General features: G+C 35.6%; 1 protein-coding gene across 3 annotated transcripts; it reads right to left on the bottom strand.

The window, feature by feature from the left end:
- Positions 1-8334: 8334 nt before the first annotated feature.
- Positions 8335-16796, bottom strand: LOC110793859 (PRA1 family protein F2). 3 transcript variants are annotated; one of them, XR_008927438.1, is made up of 3 exons: positions 16036-16796; positions 9355-9561; positions 8335-8871 (listed from the first exon to the last, which is right to left on the bottom strand). XR_008927438.1 is itself a non-coding variant. In XM_056836408.1 (2 exons), exon 1 carries the CDS (start codon positions 16703-16705, stop codon positions 16061-16063), a length of 645 nt encoding a protein of 214 aa, XP_056692386.1. In that variant the 5' UTR covers positions 16706-16796; the 3' UTR covers positions 8335-8871; positions 16036-16060. The 3 variants fall into 3 exon arrangements, 2 of the variants coding, with proteins under 2 accessions (XP_056692386.1, XP_021854483.1); XM_056836408.1 differs by lacking the exon at positions 9355-9561; XM_021998791.2 differs by lacking the exon at positions 8335-8871 and having other exon boundaries at positions 9212-9561.
- Between the last annotated feature and the right edge of the window lie 693 nt (positions 16797-17489).

Raw genomic sequence — 17489 nt, forward strand, 5'->3', positions numbered from 1 at the left:
AGTAATATGTCGTCGACATATAATACTAGAAAAGCAGTTTTGCTCCCACTGGCCTTCTTGTATACATAAGATTCGTCTGCGTTCTTAACGAAGCCAAAGTCACTGACTGCTTCATCAAAACGTATATTCCAGCTCCTTAATGCTTGCTTTAATCCATAGATGGACTTCTTAAGCTTGCATACCTTTTTAGCATTTTTTGGATCCTCAATACCCTCAGGTTGTGTCATAAACACAGTTTCTGTTAAAACGTCGTTTAAGAAAGCGGTTTTGACATCCATCTTCCATATTTCGTAATCGTAATATGCAGCGATTGCTAACATTATCCGAATAGACTTTAGCATTGCAACTGGTGAAAATGTTTCATCATAATCCACACCGTGGACTTGCCTGTATCCTTTTGCAACCAATCTAGCTTTGAAAACTTCTAGTTTCCCATCCTTGTCCTTTTTCAGTTTGAAAACCCATTTTCTTCCTATGGCTTGGTAGCCATCTGGTAAATCGACCAAATACCAAACTTGGTTTTCAGGCATGGAGTCTAATTCAGATTGCATGGCTTCTTGCCACTGCTTGGAGCTAGGGCTCGTCATAGCTTGTTTGTAAGTCGCAGGTTCATCACTTTCCAGCAATAGAACTTCATGGCTCTCGTTCGTCAAAATACCTATGTATCTTTCCGGTTGAGACTTATATCTCTGCGATCTACGCAGGGTTACATTTCTAGTTGGTTCTTAATTCTCACCAGATGCTTCTAAAGATCTCTAAGTTTCAACCTGAATGTCATCTTGAACATTCTCTAGAGTTTGTTGTTCGACTCGAATTTATTCGAGGTCTACTTTTCTCCCACTTGTCATTTTGGAAATGTAATCTCTTTCCAAAAATATACCATCTCGAGCAACAAACACCTTGTTCTCAGATGTATTGTATAAGTAATACCCCTTTTTTCCTTTGGGTAGCCCACAAGGATACATTTGTCTGATTTCGGTTGAAGTTTGTCTGAAATTATTCGTTTGACGTATACTTCACAACCCCAAATCTTAAGAAAAGACACATTTGGAGGCTTTCCAAACCATAACTCATATGGAGTCTTTTCGACAGCTTTAAACGGAGCATTATTTAGTGTGAATGCAGCCGTGTTTAGTGCATGTCCCCAAAATTCTATTGGAAGTTCGGTCTGACCACTACTACAAAAAAGGGATTAGAGCACTGTTGAAATACACTTTATAGGACGCCTTAGAGGCGTTCTCCAACTCAACGCGCTATAAAGTTTATAAAACGGGTAAAAGAAGCGTTTTATATACCTAGTCATAAAGTACAGGGATAAGAGATAAGCGTCCTCTATTCCCTTCCTAAAATCAGAAAATGGAGAAGGAATATAGAACGGTTAACGTACATAACTGTCTCCTATACTCTACAATAAAACGCGCCCTCCGTACATAACCGTCCTCTATTCTTCCTGTTAAATATTGAGATACAAAACATCTTCCGTACATAGGCGTACTATATACTTCATGTTTAATATTAAAATATAAAGTTGTTTTCTTACCCAACCGTTCTATATTCTACCCTTTTTTATTTTTAATATTATTTAAAAATAGCAGCACACACATCCCTAACATAGGATATTACGATTCTAGTATGTAACCAAATCTAAATAGATAAAATAAAAATGATATCCACACGACCTTTCATCCAATAACAAAATAATACGGAATATTGTTCATTCAATAACAAAACCAATACATATTACAAAATGCATACATGGAAAAAATACACCATATATTATATTACGGAGTACAAAATCTATAAGTCATTGGTAAAAGTAATCTCGCTTCTTGTCAAAATTTGTGCGAAGATCTGCGAGTATCTGTTCTTAATTCTCTCAAGTAAGTCTGCAAAAACAAAATAAATAAAAGAATGTTAAGAGAAATTTACAAATACCACTAATATCAAGATCTTTAAAAAACAAACAACCACTGACATTTAAATTGCACCTCCACATCAGCAAAGCTACATCCAGTTAAACCTGAAATCAAGAAACTCAAATTAGATGAATATAAAATCAAGATTTGATAAAGGAATATAAATTGGCTACCAAGAGAAGTAAAACAGGGGTAAAGAAAAACGAAATGAAGAGGGGAAAAGAATCTAATTTAATTAAATTGCAAGTGATAATAAATAGTTCAATATGTCAAATCAAACTCCATAATTCAATCTCTGGATCAAATTACAGAGAAAGGCTTCCACAAACATTGAAAAGTTCAATAATTAAATTGAAGTACAAATTATGTTTTCAATTACCTTGTATAACTAAAATCTTCACAGACAGAGAGTATAAATCAAGAAATGAATTGTAGAAGAAACAGACCTGTGACAAAGTCAAACCGCTAGCGTCAATTCCGTTGGTACCTTGTTCAACGAAAATAAACACAAAAATTATAAAACCTAAATAAATGATAAGAATTGGGGAAAAGAAAATGAATCAAATAAACATTAACTCAAATAAAAATTCGTGAGACATATATATAGAGATGTTTAAAGGGCAAGAACAAGTTTTGAAAGATTAAATCCGCTGACAATCAACTGCTAGGAGTAGAGATTGAAATTGAAATCGCAATCGCAATCGCAATCCCAGGATGAACAATTTTGTAAACCAGTATTTTTGGGAAGTAGGAAAGAGAAAAGAACATATAACTGTAAGAGAGAGGAGTTTAATGACCCAAAAGCAAGTGAAGGAGTGGAAGAGGTGGCGGCTAATGAGGGTAGATGGGACTAAGGTAAATATGGGTTTAAAGTATTTTACAGTATAATGGGTTAATGGTGGAGAAATTTTGGGTTAAACATACAAAGCGGTTGGTGACTAGGTATTATCACAGCTTTCTATTCTTATTATATTTTTTATTTTTGAACTTAAAAATATTTTATTGTGGTAGAAAGAAGTAAAACGTTTATCTGCTATAGGCGTTTTATATGATTTAACATACGTAACTGTCAGAAGAGGCAACCGTTTTATATAATTATGTAAAACGCTTAACATACATATGCGCTCTCTATCTAGCGTTACGTATTCTGGTTTTTGTAGTAGTGGACCCATCATTGATCGAACCATGTCTAGCAAGGTCATGTTCCTTCGTTCTGACACACCGTTCCATTGAGGTGTTCCGGGAGGAGTCAATTATAACTAGATTCCACCTTCTTTCAGATGGTCATCAAATTCATATCTCAGATATTCACCGCCTCTATCAGACCGCAGTGCTAATCTTCTTGCCTAATTGATTCTCTACTTCACTCTGAAATTCCTTAAATTTGTCAAACGATTCAGACTTATGCTTCATTAGGGAGACATACCCATATCTACTGAACTCATTAGTGAAAGTGATAAAGTAGCTGAAACCACCTCTAGCATTTGAACTCATTGGTCCACATACATCTGTATGGATTAAACCCAATAAATCAGTTGCTCTTTCTTCAACTTTAGAGAAAGGTTGCTTTGTCATTTTGCCAAGTAAGCATGATTCGCATTTACCATAATCCTCAAAGTCAAATGGTTCTAGAATTCTTTCCTTTTGAAGTTTTTTTTATGCGTTTCATGTTAATATGGCCTAATCGACAATGCCACGGATAGGTGAGATCTGAATCATTCTTTCTGGCCTTTTTAGTATTTATGTTATAAACTTGTTTGTCGTGATCTAGCACATAAAGTCCATTGATTAATTTAGCAGATCCATAAAACATCACTTTAAAATAAAACGAGTTACTATTGTCTTTTATTAAAAGCTAAATCCCTTAGCATCTAAGCAAGAAACAGAAATGATGTTTTTAGTAAGACTTGGAACATGGAAACATTCTTCCAGTTCCAAAACTAGCCCTGAGGGCAACGACAAATAATAAGTTCCTACAGCTAATGCAGCAATCCTTGCTCCATTTCCCACTCGTAGGTCGACTTCACCCTTGCTTAACCTTCTACTTCTTCTTAGTCCATGTGAATTGGAATATAAGTGTGAGCCACAACCTGTATCTAATACCCAAGAAGTTGAATTTGCAAGTATACAGTCTATAACGAAAATACCTGAAGATGGAACGACAGTTCCGTTCTTCTGATCTTCCTGAAGCTTCAAGCAATCTCTCTTCCAATGCCCCTTCTTCTTACAGTAGAAGCATTCAGACTCAGAATTGGGTTGGCTCACCTTCTTCTTTTTATACTTGGTGCCGCCAGTTTGCTTAGTTGGGCTGGCTTTCTTGCCACATTTCTTAGCATTCCTCTTCTTGCCAGATTTCTTGAACTTGCCCCCACGCACCATAAGCACATCTTGCTTATCACTTTTGAGCGTCTTTTCAGCGGTGTTCAGCATACCGTGAAGCTCAGTGAGCGTTTTGTCCAGACTATTCATGTTGTAGTTCAGCTTGAACTGATCATACCCGCTATGAAGAGAATGGAGGATGGTGTCTACAGCCATTTCTTGAGAGAACTGTTGATCCAGCCGACTCGTATTCTCAATTAGTCCAATCATCTTGAGAACATGGGGACTTACGGGCTTGCCCTTCTTGAGCTTGGTGTCAAGAATTTGCCTATGAGTCTCGAATCTTTCGAGTCGAGCTAGATCTTGGAACATGTTCTTCAACTCACTGATGATTGTGAAAGCATCTGAGTTGATGAACTTTTTTTGTAGATATGCACTCATGGTTGCAAGCATTAGACATTTTACATCCTTGTTGGCATCAATCCAACGATTGAGGCCGGACTGCCTGAGTGACCCCTTCGCCTGCGGCTCCGGGCATCGCCTCTTCCAAGACATACTCCTTTTCTTCCTGCATAAGAACTATTTGCATGTTCCTTTGCCAGTCAAGGAAGATTTTCCAGCTCAACTTCTCCTTTTCAAGAATTGATCGGATGTTGATTGAATTGTTGTTTTTCATAGTTAAAACTACAATTGAAAAGAATAAAAAAATAAATACCCATTCATACTTTCTCTTAATAAACTTAAATTCTAGCATACATGCATAATTCAAAATTTTTATTAAGCATTTTATTCGAGTTTTGTGTTCCGACATGTGTGAATAAAATGAATCCAAGATCCTTAAATCATTGAAGAATTAAGCACATTATGTATTTATACCCAATTCTAAAATATTTTAGGTAAGCAAATCCTTTGCTAATAGTCTAGAAACTACTCTTGGTTGATAGATAGGTCTAATAACTTATTAGGTAAACCTATCCCATTTGCCACGACATAAAATGACTCCTTACTTGTATTGTTGAGTTTCACCAAAACTAACATGTACTCACAATTATTTGTGTACCTTGCCCCTTTAAAATCAACAAGTAACACCTCGCTATGGAGGAAAACTATTACTTAGATTGATGTAAAGGTTATCCAAGTAAGCGTTATTTTAGAATGGCATCTTTTAACTCAATTTTTAAAGTTTGGAACTTAAGGCTCTTACTATGTTGGTTAGATTGTTTGTAATAAATTCTGATGATTAATCATATGATATATATGATCATTGTGTATAGAAAATTTATATAATGGTACTTTGATTTTTCATGTAAGCAAAGTTGTTTGGTGATTTGATTGAGTATTTGTTTATCTTAACATGGTTGTCTGGTTTTTGCCCTTTGATTAGGCTAAAAGGTTCAAAACTTTCATGTAAGCAAAGTTGTTTGGTGATTTGAGTTGATCAGCATATCTGATTTGAGCTGCCAAAAAAAAAGAAAAAAAGCATATCTGATTTGTACTAAAATAGTAACGTTACATTAAAAAGCTGACCCATCTTGGCCTTATTATTAACCAACATAAGTCGATGGTGAACTCACCTTGTGACTTGGAAGTTAGGAAGTCGAGTCTCATCAGTCGAAATGTTTGAGAGTGGCTAAGACTGTGTTCTATTCACATGATTTTCACTTATTTTTCCTGAACTTATCTTATCTGAACTTATTAAAACTTATCAAAACTTATTTTAGTTATAAATTGTAATTGACCAACCCTTATTTTTCCTAAACTTATCTTATTTGAACTTAACTGAACTTATCTGAACTTATTTTTCCTGAAATAAGTGGAAATAAGGTGAACAGAACAGGGCCTAAGTCTAGACCTATTTCTTTGTCTTTTTATATAGAAAGAAAATGTGCGTAATTGAGCTGCTTAACCTGTGACAGGTGTTAATTAAGTAAGATCCATTCTTTTTACCTAATAAAATTAAAAAGATCTTGGCCTTGTTATAACGAAACAAGCAACCCGCTAGAGATATTTGTGAGGGGTATATAATGAGCGACTAGAACTGATTTGATCATAGCGTCCAACCTCAAAGGGCTCGAATTGAAATTGACGCTACCAAAATTCACTTGTTCTACGGATTTTTCATAAACTAAACTGGATCATAACTAATTATTGGAATCGATGGGATAAAACATCTTTCCATATAAGCCTATATATTCTTTTTACAATAAAAAAATACATTGAATAAAAGTGAATGCAAAAAAAGGAATGACTACTTAATTCATAAATGTACAATTATTACTTTGAATAAAAGGATCCGACTTTGTTTAGATTTTTGGATGTGGGGTTTAATCAGAAATGTTGTTGATCGGCCACTAATCTTATGTCACTACCGCAATTTGATGATGACATCATCTCTACGTACACATTTTTTTTTATAAAAAACCCGAATAAAAGTCAAAACTCGGGGCAACGCCCGGATTACATACTAGTTTGTTTTCTTAAAAGTAGAGTGTTCTTAGTTTCTTAAAGTTGTATGCAACGTATGAAGTCGTTAAAGCGAAACTTTTAGTACTCCTCATCCATCTAAGATAGTGAAAAATGTCTTTTTTTTATTTCATTTTGGTTCTTTGTTTACAAAGTAGTTCAAGCATAGTTGTTTATGTATATGCATTATTGCTGATTATAAAATAGGCTGATGTAGATGGTAGACAACTTGGATTTTAGATAAATAACATGATCCGGCCACCACCTCATCTCAAGTGATTTAACCAAAAACAAAAAAAATATGCATATTTTGATAACTTATTTCAAATCATTTAAGTTTTTCCAATATGAAATTATTTGTTGTTTATGCTTTGTTTTGAACTAGAGTTAGGATTGTGTCAATTTTAATTAGTGAACTCATCTAATCAAGTCCTATAAAATAAACACAAAGAGGTAAATGATGATGTTCTTTTTTCACGTTACTAGGGCTTTAAAATCTCAATCCGAATTGTTGAACTCGTAGGTTAGTCTGATCAGTGAGAATCCGAATTCTTGAACTCGTGGGTTAGTCTGAATAGTCAGAACCTGAATCGTTTAACTTTTCTATTATCCTTAAACTATCAAATTTAAATACCCTTAAACTTTCCTATTATCTCCTCGGCTCCTCCTCCCCGAGCAATAACTTGACAATCTCATAGATTCACGAAATAAGCCAACCAAGTGACATTATATACCATCTAAACAACTGTGTATTACCTATACATTCGAATCTAAGATAGACTTCATTTGCTTATGACGAATATAAACACTATATTAAAAATTATAAGAAAAATATAAGTGTAAGTTAGAACCTTGATATGTTAACATCTGTAACGTATTTGTTTTTAATATTTAAGGTTTGAACGAAGTACCAAGTATTACTACGATAAAGCAATTGAATTACCTTCCAAAAAAGCATGGTTCAATGATTTTGACCCTTTAATAAAGCAATTGAATTGTGCTTATATGGAAGCTAATTTCATTGATTCACCTAATAATACTTGTTATTTATTGTTCACAACTCAAAAATTCAAAGAAAATATGACAAAAATGATGATATGTCAATGTTCTGTCTTGCAATTTTATTATTTCATTAATAATATTATTTGTGTAATATATTTAACGGATTTTTCATGAAATACCCTCGAGTTTTTGCAGAATTCACCAAGTGCCCCTCGACTTTCAGAAATTCACCAAATGCCCCTCACAAATAACTTAATACCCAAAGTACCCTTACTAATGACGCGCCGTTAGTCCTCCGTTAGTCTAGTTTCAAATTCACCAAATACCCCTATTTTAATACTTATTTCACTAAATACCCTTATTCTGAAATTTAATTCACCAAATACCATAACTTAAAATTACTCATTTTGATGAGTTTCTTGATCTCTAGGTGACTAGGTGAGCAATTGTGATTCAAATAACAAAACTAATAGGAAGTATTAATTTAAGGGTATGCCCAATTACAAAACAAGTCCTCTCACACTCGCTCCTCATTCAATTAAAATGGCACAATATGGTAATGGTGGCACAATATGGTAATGGAGTAGTCTTGATATGATCTCAACCTGCACAAGTATAACACTAATTAGGCTAATTTTGTTTTTAAATTGCTGTTAAATTATTACTAATATGTAAGGCTTCCCACAATAGATCAGGGATTGGGAAGATTGCAAAAGCAGGTTTGCTTATACCCCCTTACAGAATTCTGTCAGAAGCTAGTCCCTTAGAAGCTTTAAGTCGTTTCACAGTTACTGTTCTACCATCTTTAAGATGACCACGATATACATAGCTGCATCCCCTAAATCCAATTAAGTTATCATGAGAAAATTTGTAAACTCTGAATATGTAAAATGGGTGGTTGTGCCATTCATATGTAAAATGTGATTGGATCTTTGGCAAGCATCGGGCAGAAACAGCTGAATTGAAGATTTCTTTCACCATTTTAATTAATTAAGGCTTCTTTATCTGTTTTGAAGATTCCATCAATGCAATGGTATTTGAGGCAAGCCCATATAAATCCTTTCCAGCTTAACAGTTAACAAGACACATCAGTTGGCTGCTATTGGGCAAGATCACCAGCAGGAAGTGTTACACGTTTGGTGGTGACATCATACGAGGACAGGACATTCTTCTGCAACCAACAATTCAACCAGTTAATATCAATATTGTATCTTCTTGAGGGAATTCACTGAGTTAATAAAATCCTATATCAATACCAACTAAGAATGATCAAAAATTCATTTCCCACAAAAATATTAAATGAAAAGTTCTATTCAACTGATGAATTATCAACAACGAAGTTCATGTTAAAGGCCAATTCAAAACAGAAAATGTTGAGAATCAATTGAAAGGGAGCGATAGAATCGGTATAAAGAAAACTATTCTGATCATTTCAGTTACTGCAAACAAAATGGCAAATTCAACAAACATCAACATTAACCTAAAATGCTAACATTTACTAATCTAAACAACGAAACCTGAATCAATTTTACAAACCGAAATCCACCAACACCTTCAAATTTCTTTTCAATTTCCCCCATATCCAACTGTTTACAAACCCTAAAAACATCGAAATCAAAAACATGTGGTTGATGAGGCTGTTCATGATGCTCACCGCCTTGCTGGAAATTCCAATGTCAGCGTGAACTTGCTTGAGAACCTTGAAGATGTGGACCTTGTAAGTATCGACGCTCTTCTTGTGCTCTTCTTCTTGTCTCTAGCGGCAGCAGAGCTTCTTTCCGGCCTTTGGCTTCTTTTCAGCCGGAGCTTTCTTTGCGACAACGGCCTTTCTTCTCCTCCGCGGGCTTCTTCCCAGCCTTTGCTGCCATAGTTGTTGATGAGAGAGAAAGTGAGACTTTTGGGGAGTTTGTTTAAAGCTAGAAGAGAGAATGCAGATTGAAATGTGTGATAGAATGAGGGTAAAATAGTAAAGTTATGCTAACGGAGACTTAACGTCCGTTAAGTGTAGGGGTATTTTGCGTATTAAGTTATTTGTGAGGGGCATTTGGTGAATTTCTGAAAGTCGAGGGGCATTTGGTGAATTTTGTAAAAACTCGGGGGTATTTCATGAAAAATCCGTATATTTAATCCAAAGTGTTTAGAAACATATTATTTGTCTTCTCCATAAGTGAGTTGAATTTCATTTCAAGTTGATGTGATAAGCAGGAGCCTTTCCGAGTTAATCTCAATGATTGGAAAAAATTTCCAATCAAATGGCATTTTCGTAAATAATTGATGATTTTATTACGAAAATGCCAATGTCATCAAATATGGGCCACATGTACGGTCATAATTGTATTTTCATAATACATCAAAACTATATAATATACAGTCAACAACTCGCAATGTACAATAAACTTCTACTAATAATCAATCCAGAACTATAAATATACAATCAACCACTTACCAATTCAATAAACAATATTGCATTTTAGTAATTCATCAACAATCATAAAATATACAGTCAACGATAAGCTGTATACAATCAACACCGAGTAATATGCAGTCAATAATTACAAATATACAGTCAACACGTAACATTATACCACCTACAGTTTTCAAGCAAAATATTTACAAAAATGTCATTTAATTGGAAATTTTTCCAATCACTGACATTACCTCAGAATTTCTCAGTAAGCATTGTATATAGAGTCACAAAGCTTGCCACATCAACTTGACATGGAGTTTATTTTCCTTATAGAGGAAAAATAATAAGTATATTTTTAATTACCCTTAATTAAATTTAGTATACAAACAAAATTGTAATGAAATAATAAAATTGTAGGCCAGAGGCCCAGAACATGATATGCTACCATTTATGCCATTTTTTCTTTGAACTTTTTAGTTGTGAATAATAAGTATTAAGTATTACTATGTGATTCAATGAAATTAGATTCTATAAAAGCAAGAATCAATTGTGTTACTAAAAGGTCAAAATCACTAAATCATGCTTTTTTGAAAGATAATTTCGTTGTTTTTATCGTAGTAATACTCGTTAATTTGTTTATAGCTTAAATATATAAAAACAAGTACGTCAAAAATGATAACATATCAAGGTTCTATCCTAATTTATAATTTTCAAAACACTTGGGGAAAAAATCATACTACGTATGAATTAACAATATGAATAGTGCCTATTAGAATTCAAACAAACCTATCTTTGAGGGTGAATTGAACCAATATTGCATTAAAGTTGAATTTGCTCCATTGATTAAACACAACCTTGAGACAATCAACCTCCATGAATCAGATACACGATACTTAAGAAACATGTATATGTAAATGTATTTGAAAGAATTTCACGAGATATATTATTTTCTGTTTGTTTATTCGTCAAAGGCAATAGTCTTTATAAAGGAAAACACTGGTCATAAAATCAGAAAGAACTCATTTTTTCCTAAATTAAAATCGTAAAAGAAGGAATCGAAGAGGAATGAAATAGTGGAAGATTATGGAAAATAATCTTAAAGAATAAAAAATCACGAAAAATAGTCGGCTATCGTTTTAGGGGGAAAAAAACTAGTTACTGGGCGTGACAGGGCCGAAAAGACCACCCTTTTGAAAGGGCAAGACACGTGCTTTCCCTCGTTATGTTGGAGTGCCATTTGCGATTAAGCAAGAGATCGACGTATTCTGCCTTAACGAGTGTATGGAGCCGCCAAATCAACTTCAATTTCCACTTCCACTTTCACTTCCATTTCTTTTTTTCTATAACAAACAACCCTAATAATTTGTTTTCCCTTATGGGTGTTCCCTTAGCAAGGGGAGTTTCTTTTAGTTGGTTGTTTCATATGAGAGAAGAGATTAAAGAGGTTGAGGACGATGATAAAGGTCGCAAGTTGCGACAACATTTAGTTGTCGCAATCTTACGTGTCGCAGTTTAATTGGTACATATAAGCGCCACGTAGGTTACACGTCATTATAATATTTTTACTATTAATTCAATATTTCTACTATGAAAATATGTAAATAAGGTAGCCGATATAAAAAAGGAAAAAAAAATAGAATATTAAGATTTTCCTACCTTTTTTTATAACATGTATAATAAAAAATATAAGTTAAATATTTTAATTTCCAATTTAAATCATGACACATAAGCATGCCACATCATCATTGTGACACAGCTTAAAGGTCGCATGTTGCGACCTTTATCATTTTCGAAAGAGGCTAAGGTTTGGGGGTTCAAGTGTCGGATTTGGAGTTTATGTTGCAGGTTCCAAAACACGAATTTTGGTTCCTTGGCTAGTTTGTGGCACTAGTATTTTGTGGATGTTGGTGATTCAATTGTCTAATGATGGATCGAGGAGTTAATAGGAAAATCCAAATTGGATGTTGAAGGCAATGTTCTAATTCTTTTGGATGTTTTAATTGTGGGTGTATGTTCTTGAATTTGGGGTGCTCAAGAAACCCCTCAACCTTGTGTCGGGTGATGGTCACTCGGGCCATAGTTGTTAATCAAATCTTGAAGGAGGCTCCTCAATTGGATAAGTTGAGGAAAGTAAGTTCCTCCTCGATTCGGCATTCTCGTAATCCGGGAACATCCAGTGGCTAGTTACTAGGAAAAGTAGCTCACAATCAAAGATCCCAAGAATTTTGCCCTTCGTTAGGGCCTAGAGGTAATGTCATAGACGATTGTCAGTTCTCGCCTTTTGTGTCATGGCAATTTGGGGTTGAAGGTGTCTCTGGTTCGCAACGTCTTCCATCGTTAGGGTCCTCTGGCTTATTCGCTACGCTCCTCTTGTGTATCTGTTTTCAGCTTCCCCAACTTCTCAGTCACTTATGTTCTCCAAAGTGTGGCCGCATTTTCTGGTTGGCGTTGTCAACGTTGTTGTTGATATCATGAAGGTAAGTTCTAACAGGGGTTTGTCCGGCGTGCTCTCCTCCATAGTTGTTATATAACCAAAGCTTGTAATTTACTTTGCCACATGTTGTATTTTATTTTCCTTTAGTTGATTAGGTTGTAATCGTTGTATAGGTTCACCGGTCCAAACCCGAACCAGATCGGACCGACCCAGCCCGGTTTTTGGATAATTCTAGACCCGGAGGCCGGACCGATTATGTTTGGAACGAACCTCGATCGGACCGGAAAATTTGGTCCAAAACCCGGACCGGACCAGTTGTAAGCCTATCTCTATTTTATTTTATTTTCCCTACAAAATACAATAAAAATTAAACAAGTATATATAGAAAACTAATTGTTTAAAGCCTTTTTTTGGGAAGATACAATAAAAATCCTATAATATAGTAACATTTTCACGTATTAAAGGAGGAAATTAACTTTTTAAATAGTTTATATTATACTCCGTATTTCTTTAAAGAAAAAACCGGTTCGGTCCAGTCCAAAACCCGACTTTAAGGGGTTTTTGACCGGACCGGACATGACCAAAGACCTGCAAATAATATTATTTGAACAAAGGCCTCCGGTCCGGCCAGGACCGGTTTTTGCACACCCCTAATTATCGTTATTTCAATTTAATGAATCCTTTGTCAAAAAATATACGGATTTTTCATGAGATACCCCCGAGGTTTAAGTTTATTCACAAAATACCCTCGCAGTTTCAGTTATTCAACAAATACCCCTAAGGTTTTGTAAACGTGCACAATATACCCTTAATGACAATTTTCCGTCAAATCGTTAACTTTTCCGTTAACCTCAACTCTAATTATTATTTTACCTTTTTTTTGCTTTTAATCTTTTCTTCATTTCTCTCCATTGCTCTCTCCCCTTCTTGCCCAACTTTCTCTCTCCTATTCTTCACCATCATTATCATCACATTAAAATCTTCATTAACATGCTCCTCGGAAGACTCTCCTTCTTGCCACTTTCTCTCTCCTGTTCTTCACCATCATCATCATCACATTAAAATCTTCATCAACATGCTCCTTAGAAGACTCACTCTCCCTCTCATCATGAGATTCCTTCCGTTGCACACAACACAATTCAATTTAGAATCAAACATTCCAAGCAACTCAAACAAATACCCACAAAACCAATTCCCAAAATCAACAACACGAACCAATCAAATAAAAAAAAAACCAAAAATCAAATGCCCCTCAAATGAAACCCCAAATTACCACGGTGGGAACCCCACCGACAAAGATGGAGAGGGTGCAACGGTCGCCGCCGGAGACGGGTGCGTTGTTTGAGGCACGAGATTTAGCGACGACAGCCGACAGCGGTGGAGATGGAGAGGGCGGCATCGGAGGAGAGAGAGAGTACACCGTCGGAGAGGCAAACCGAGTGAGGAAGAGACGACCCGTCGCCGAAGACCTTGCGGTGGTCGTCGCCGATATTGGAAGGGGAGGATGACCTACAATTGATTAGGTGATGATCGGTGGGTGTTAAGGACGAGGAAACTGAGGAGCGGAGTTTCAGAAAAACGGATCTGGTAGTGGTGAAGAATTTGTAATGATGATGTTGTTGCTGCTTAATAATCCAAAAACCCCAAATGAAATGGTGTAGTTGAATTAATTTTTTTAGGGCTTCATTAGTTTAATTTATTTAATTAGAGGTTAATGTTAGGGTTAATAGAGAGTTAATAGAGAAAATGGTTAATTAGGGGTTAATTTGTTAACGGTTGTTAGCCAGTAGGGGTATATTGTGCACGTTTACAAAACCTCAGGGGTATTTGGTGAATAACTGAAACTGCGAGGGTATTTGGTGAATAAACTTAAACTTTGGGGGTATCTCATGAAAAATCCGAAAAATATAATATAAAAATAAAAATAAAAATAAATGAATACTTATGAATAAAGTAATAATGATATCGGCTTTCAATCAAAAAAAACATTAATGATATCGGCAAGCAAACAACCACATAATCCAGCTTGTACCAGAACATCAAAGTTTCCATTATTGGCACTATAATAAGAAAGTTGTATTATCAAAATAAAAGGACAATACTCAAAAAAATATCGGTAGAAGTCTAACAAACAATCGTTATACATTAATACATGTTCTTCCATGTTCAAATAATGCAAAATGACAAGCATACATTTACATTTGCCGCCAACAACAAACCTTTTCAATCAATAGTGAACCTATCAATCTAAACGAATTGGCATCATCTATGCGTCTCTATTACACCAAAATCGATCATTTTAACCAATGAAAATGGAAGAAAACTTATCAGATTCGAATCAATAACTATATACTAAAAGAGGCTGAACCTCGTTGAAATGCAACTAATGTCTAATGAGCAGTGATAAATCACTCTCCGGAATTGAATAATCAAATGATCTGATTCCGGTAAAGACAGATGTGGATCGGGCAGGTAGGGCTGTCATAAACTGACCCGATCCAACCGATTTCTGACAAAAATCGAAGTGATCGGAAAAACAAAATTCTCAAATTCAATCCGCATAAGCATAATGGCCTCGCACAACTACATTGTCCGATTATACCCGACCAGTAACCGACCAATGACCCAATTTGACACCCCTACCGGCAGGGCAGGGTTTCGGACCGAGCCCATGGGTCGTGGGCATGAATGGGACCGGCACACGTCAATCCAACTCTGTGCCGGATAGAAAATTTTTAAAATGGCGTAGACCCACGGGCCTAGTCGGGACGTCGTGTCTAAGTCCAATTTTACTAAATTTAGTGGGCTTTGTCGTGTCGTGCCTTGTGTTGTCGTGCTTTTTCCAAAAAAAATACGGCCTAGGCACGGCCCACGACTTCGTGCTTGTGTCGGACGGTGCTTTTTTCGTGCCCGTGCCGAGCTTTTTTTATGTGAAGCTGGTTCAGGCCTCGGGCTAGCCCGACCCACATCCATCTTTAGATTACGGCTTTCCAAGACAAGAAGAGATGTTCATCAACTTACAAGCTCTAACATTGTAATTTTGCAACAACAATATTCTCACAATGGCAGCAATTTCAAACAAAAATCGCCATGCCAATTTGTTCTTACAACAATATCAATTCAAATTTCAATAACATTGTTGAACACAAAATTCCAGAAGCAGCAGAACAGCTGAAGCATCAACATTTGGACATTGTAAACCAAACTTACAAACTAGCAACCAAATCAAAGTTTGTAATCAATTAAACCCAAAATCAACTTCAACTTCAATTCCCACTTCCATTTCTTTTTTTCTAATGATCAACCCCTATAATTTAATCAATCAAATGAACATTCCGAAACAGAAAATCAAAAAAAAAAAATCACAGAAATTTGATACATTACATTATATTTTCCCTAAAATAATTAACAAAATAAGCTCATAATACACTAATTAACTAAAATATTAACCGACGGAAATTAAATTAAATTAAATTTAAATAGAATGAACTCACAGTTTCTGATTACAGCACTGAATTTTCAATTGGAAGCAGAGAATGAAGACGACGCCGTATCCTTCAACGGAAGCCGATCACCCAACCCACCCGCACCACGGTTGTAAGCAACACGCGCGCCACTCTCATCTTCAAAACCCCCCACCGCCGTATCAGGAAGATCATCCGTCCCTCTCACCACCGTATGAACCACAATCACAACAACAGCAACACCAAGCGCCACCACGATATTCACAGTAACATCAGTAAGAAGCAAGAAAACCACCGTCAAAACAGCGAGAACAGCGAGCACAACGCGATCATCAATATTATACCCGAAAACAAACAGAGGCGCGTCACGGAGGAAGTAGAGGAATAGCCATGCCGACATGGTGAGGAGGAAGACGAGGAGAGAGATTGGGTGATACAGAAGAGAGAGGAAGAGGATTAAGAGTGCGATGATGGCGTAGTTCATGCGAAAGAAGGAGAGGTTGGTTTTGAAGCGGAAGTAGGCGTCGTTGAAGGAGGAAGGGAGAGAGAGGGAGGAGAGAGAGAAGAGGTGGTTCCATGGACGGCGGTGGGTAGTGTAGGTTGATTGGATCTTGGTGGTGGCGCGTGTGATGAAGTGGAGGTTTGTTGCGGGTTGGTTTGAAGGGGAGTGGGATGTGGGTATTGTTCCATAGGTTGTCATTTTTGGGTGGGCGGTGAATCTGGAGTTTGAAGAGAGATTTGGGGAAAATGGAAGAGAGAGAAAGTGTATTGGTGGCGCGTGTTGGAGTATTTATGTCAACTTTTTTTTATTTGATTTTTTAATTTTTGATTTTCTTTAATTTGGAAATTGGCTAAAACATTTAGGCTTTATTCTACTCCTTCCGTATTCAACTTATTTTGACTGAATTTATATTATCTGAACTTAACTTAACTTAAACTTATTCGAGCTTAACTTAATTATATGGACTTAATTTATCTGAAAAATACTTATTTTCTCTGAAATAAATTTTTTGTATGTGAAAATTCTGAAAAAAACTTTCTGAACTTCAACTGGTCATGTGTGCACTCGTACAATAATTTCATCGTAAATCGGGTTAATTTTTACTTAGTTTTTAATAACTTTTAACATGTTTTGTTTAACTTTTTATATTATAAAGTAATTTTTGATTACTTTTGAAAGTGGTACGTGGTTAACGTTATACATTGTGACTTAATTTTGAAAGGTATTTTTTTTAAATATCGCACTAAATAATAAATAAATTTTACATCGGGGTAAGTTTTGTTCACTTTACATCCATCTTACAATATTTTGTGTATTCTGATGTAATTAAAAGTTTGTGAATACGGAGTACGAGCCAATTTCAGAGAAATCTCGTATCCAATTGAGTAATTAAGTTGTAACTAGCATTTGGACTCGTGCAATGCACGGGAACATTTGTAAAGTTATACGAACTTGCATTAGTCAAAATACAATAACTTTAGGT

Source organism: Spinacia oleracea, chromosome 2, assembly GCF_020520425.1.
Source record: "Spinacia oleracea cultivar Varoflay chromosome 2, BTI_SOV_V1, whole genome shotgun sequence".
Classification (NCBI taxonomy): domain Eukaryota; kingdom Viridiplantae; phylum Streptophyta; class Magnoliopsida; order Caryophyllales; family Amaranthaceae; genus Spinacia; species Spinacia oleracea.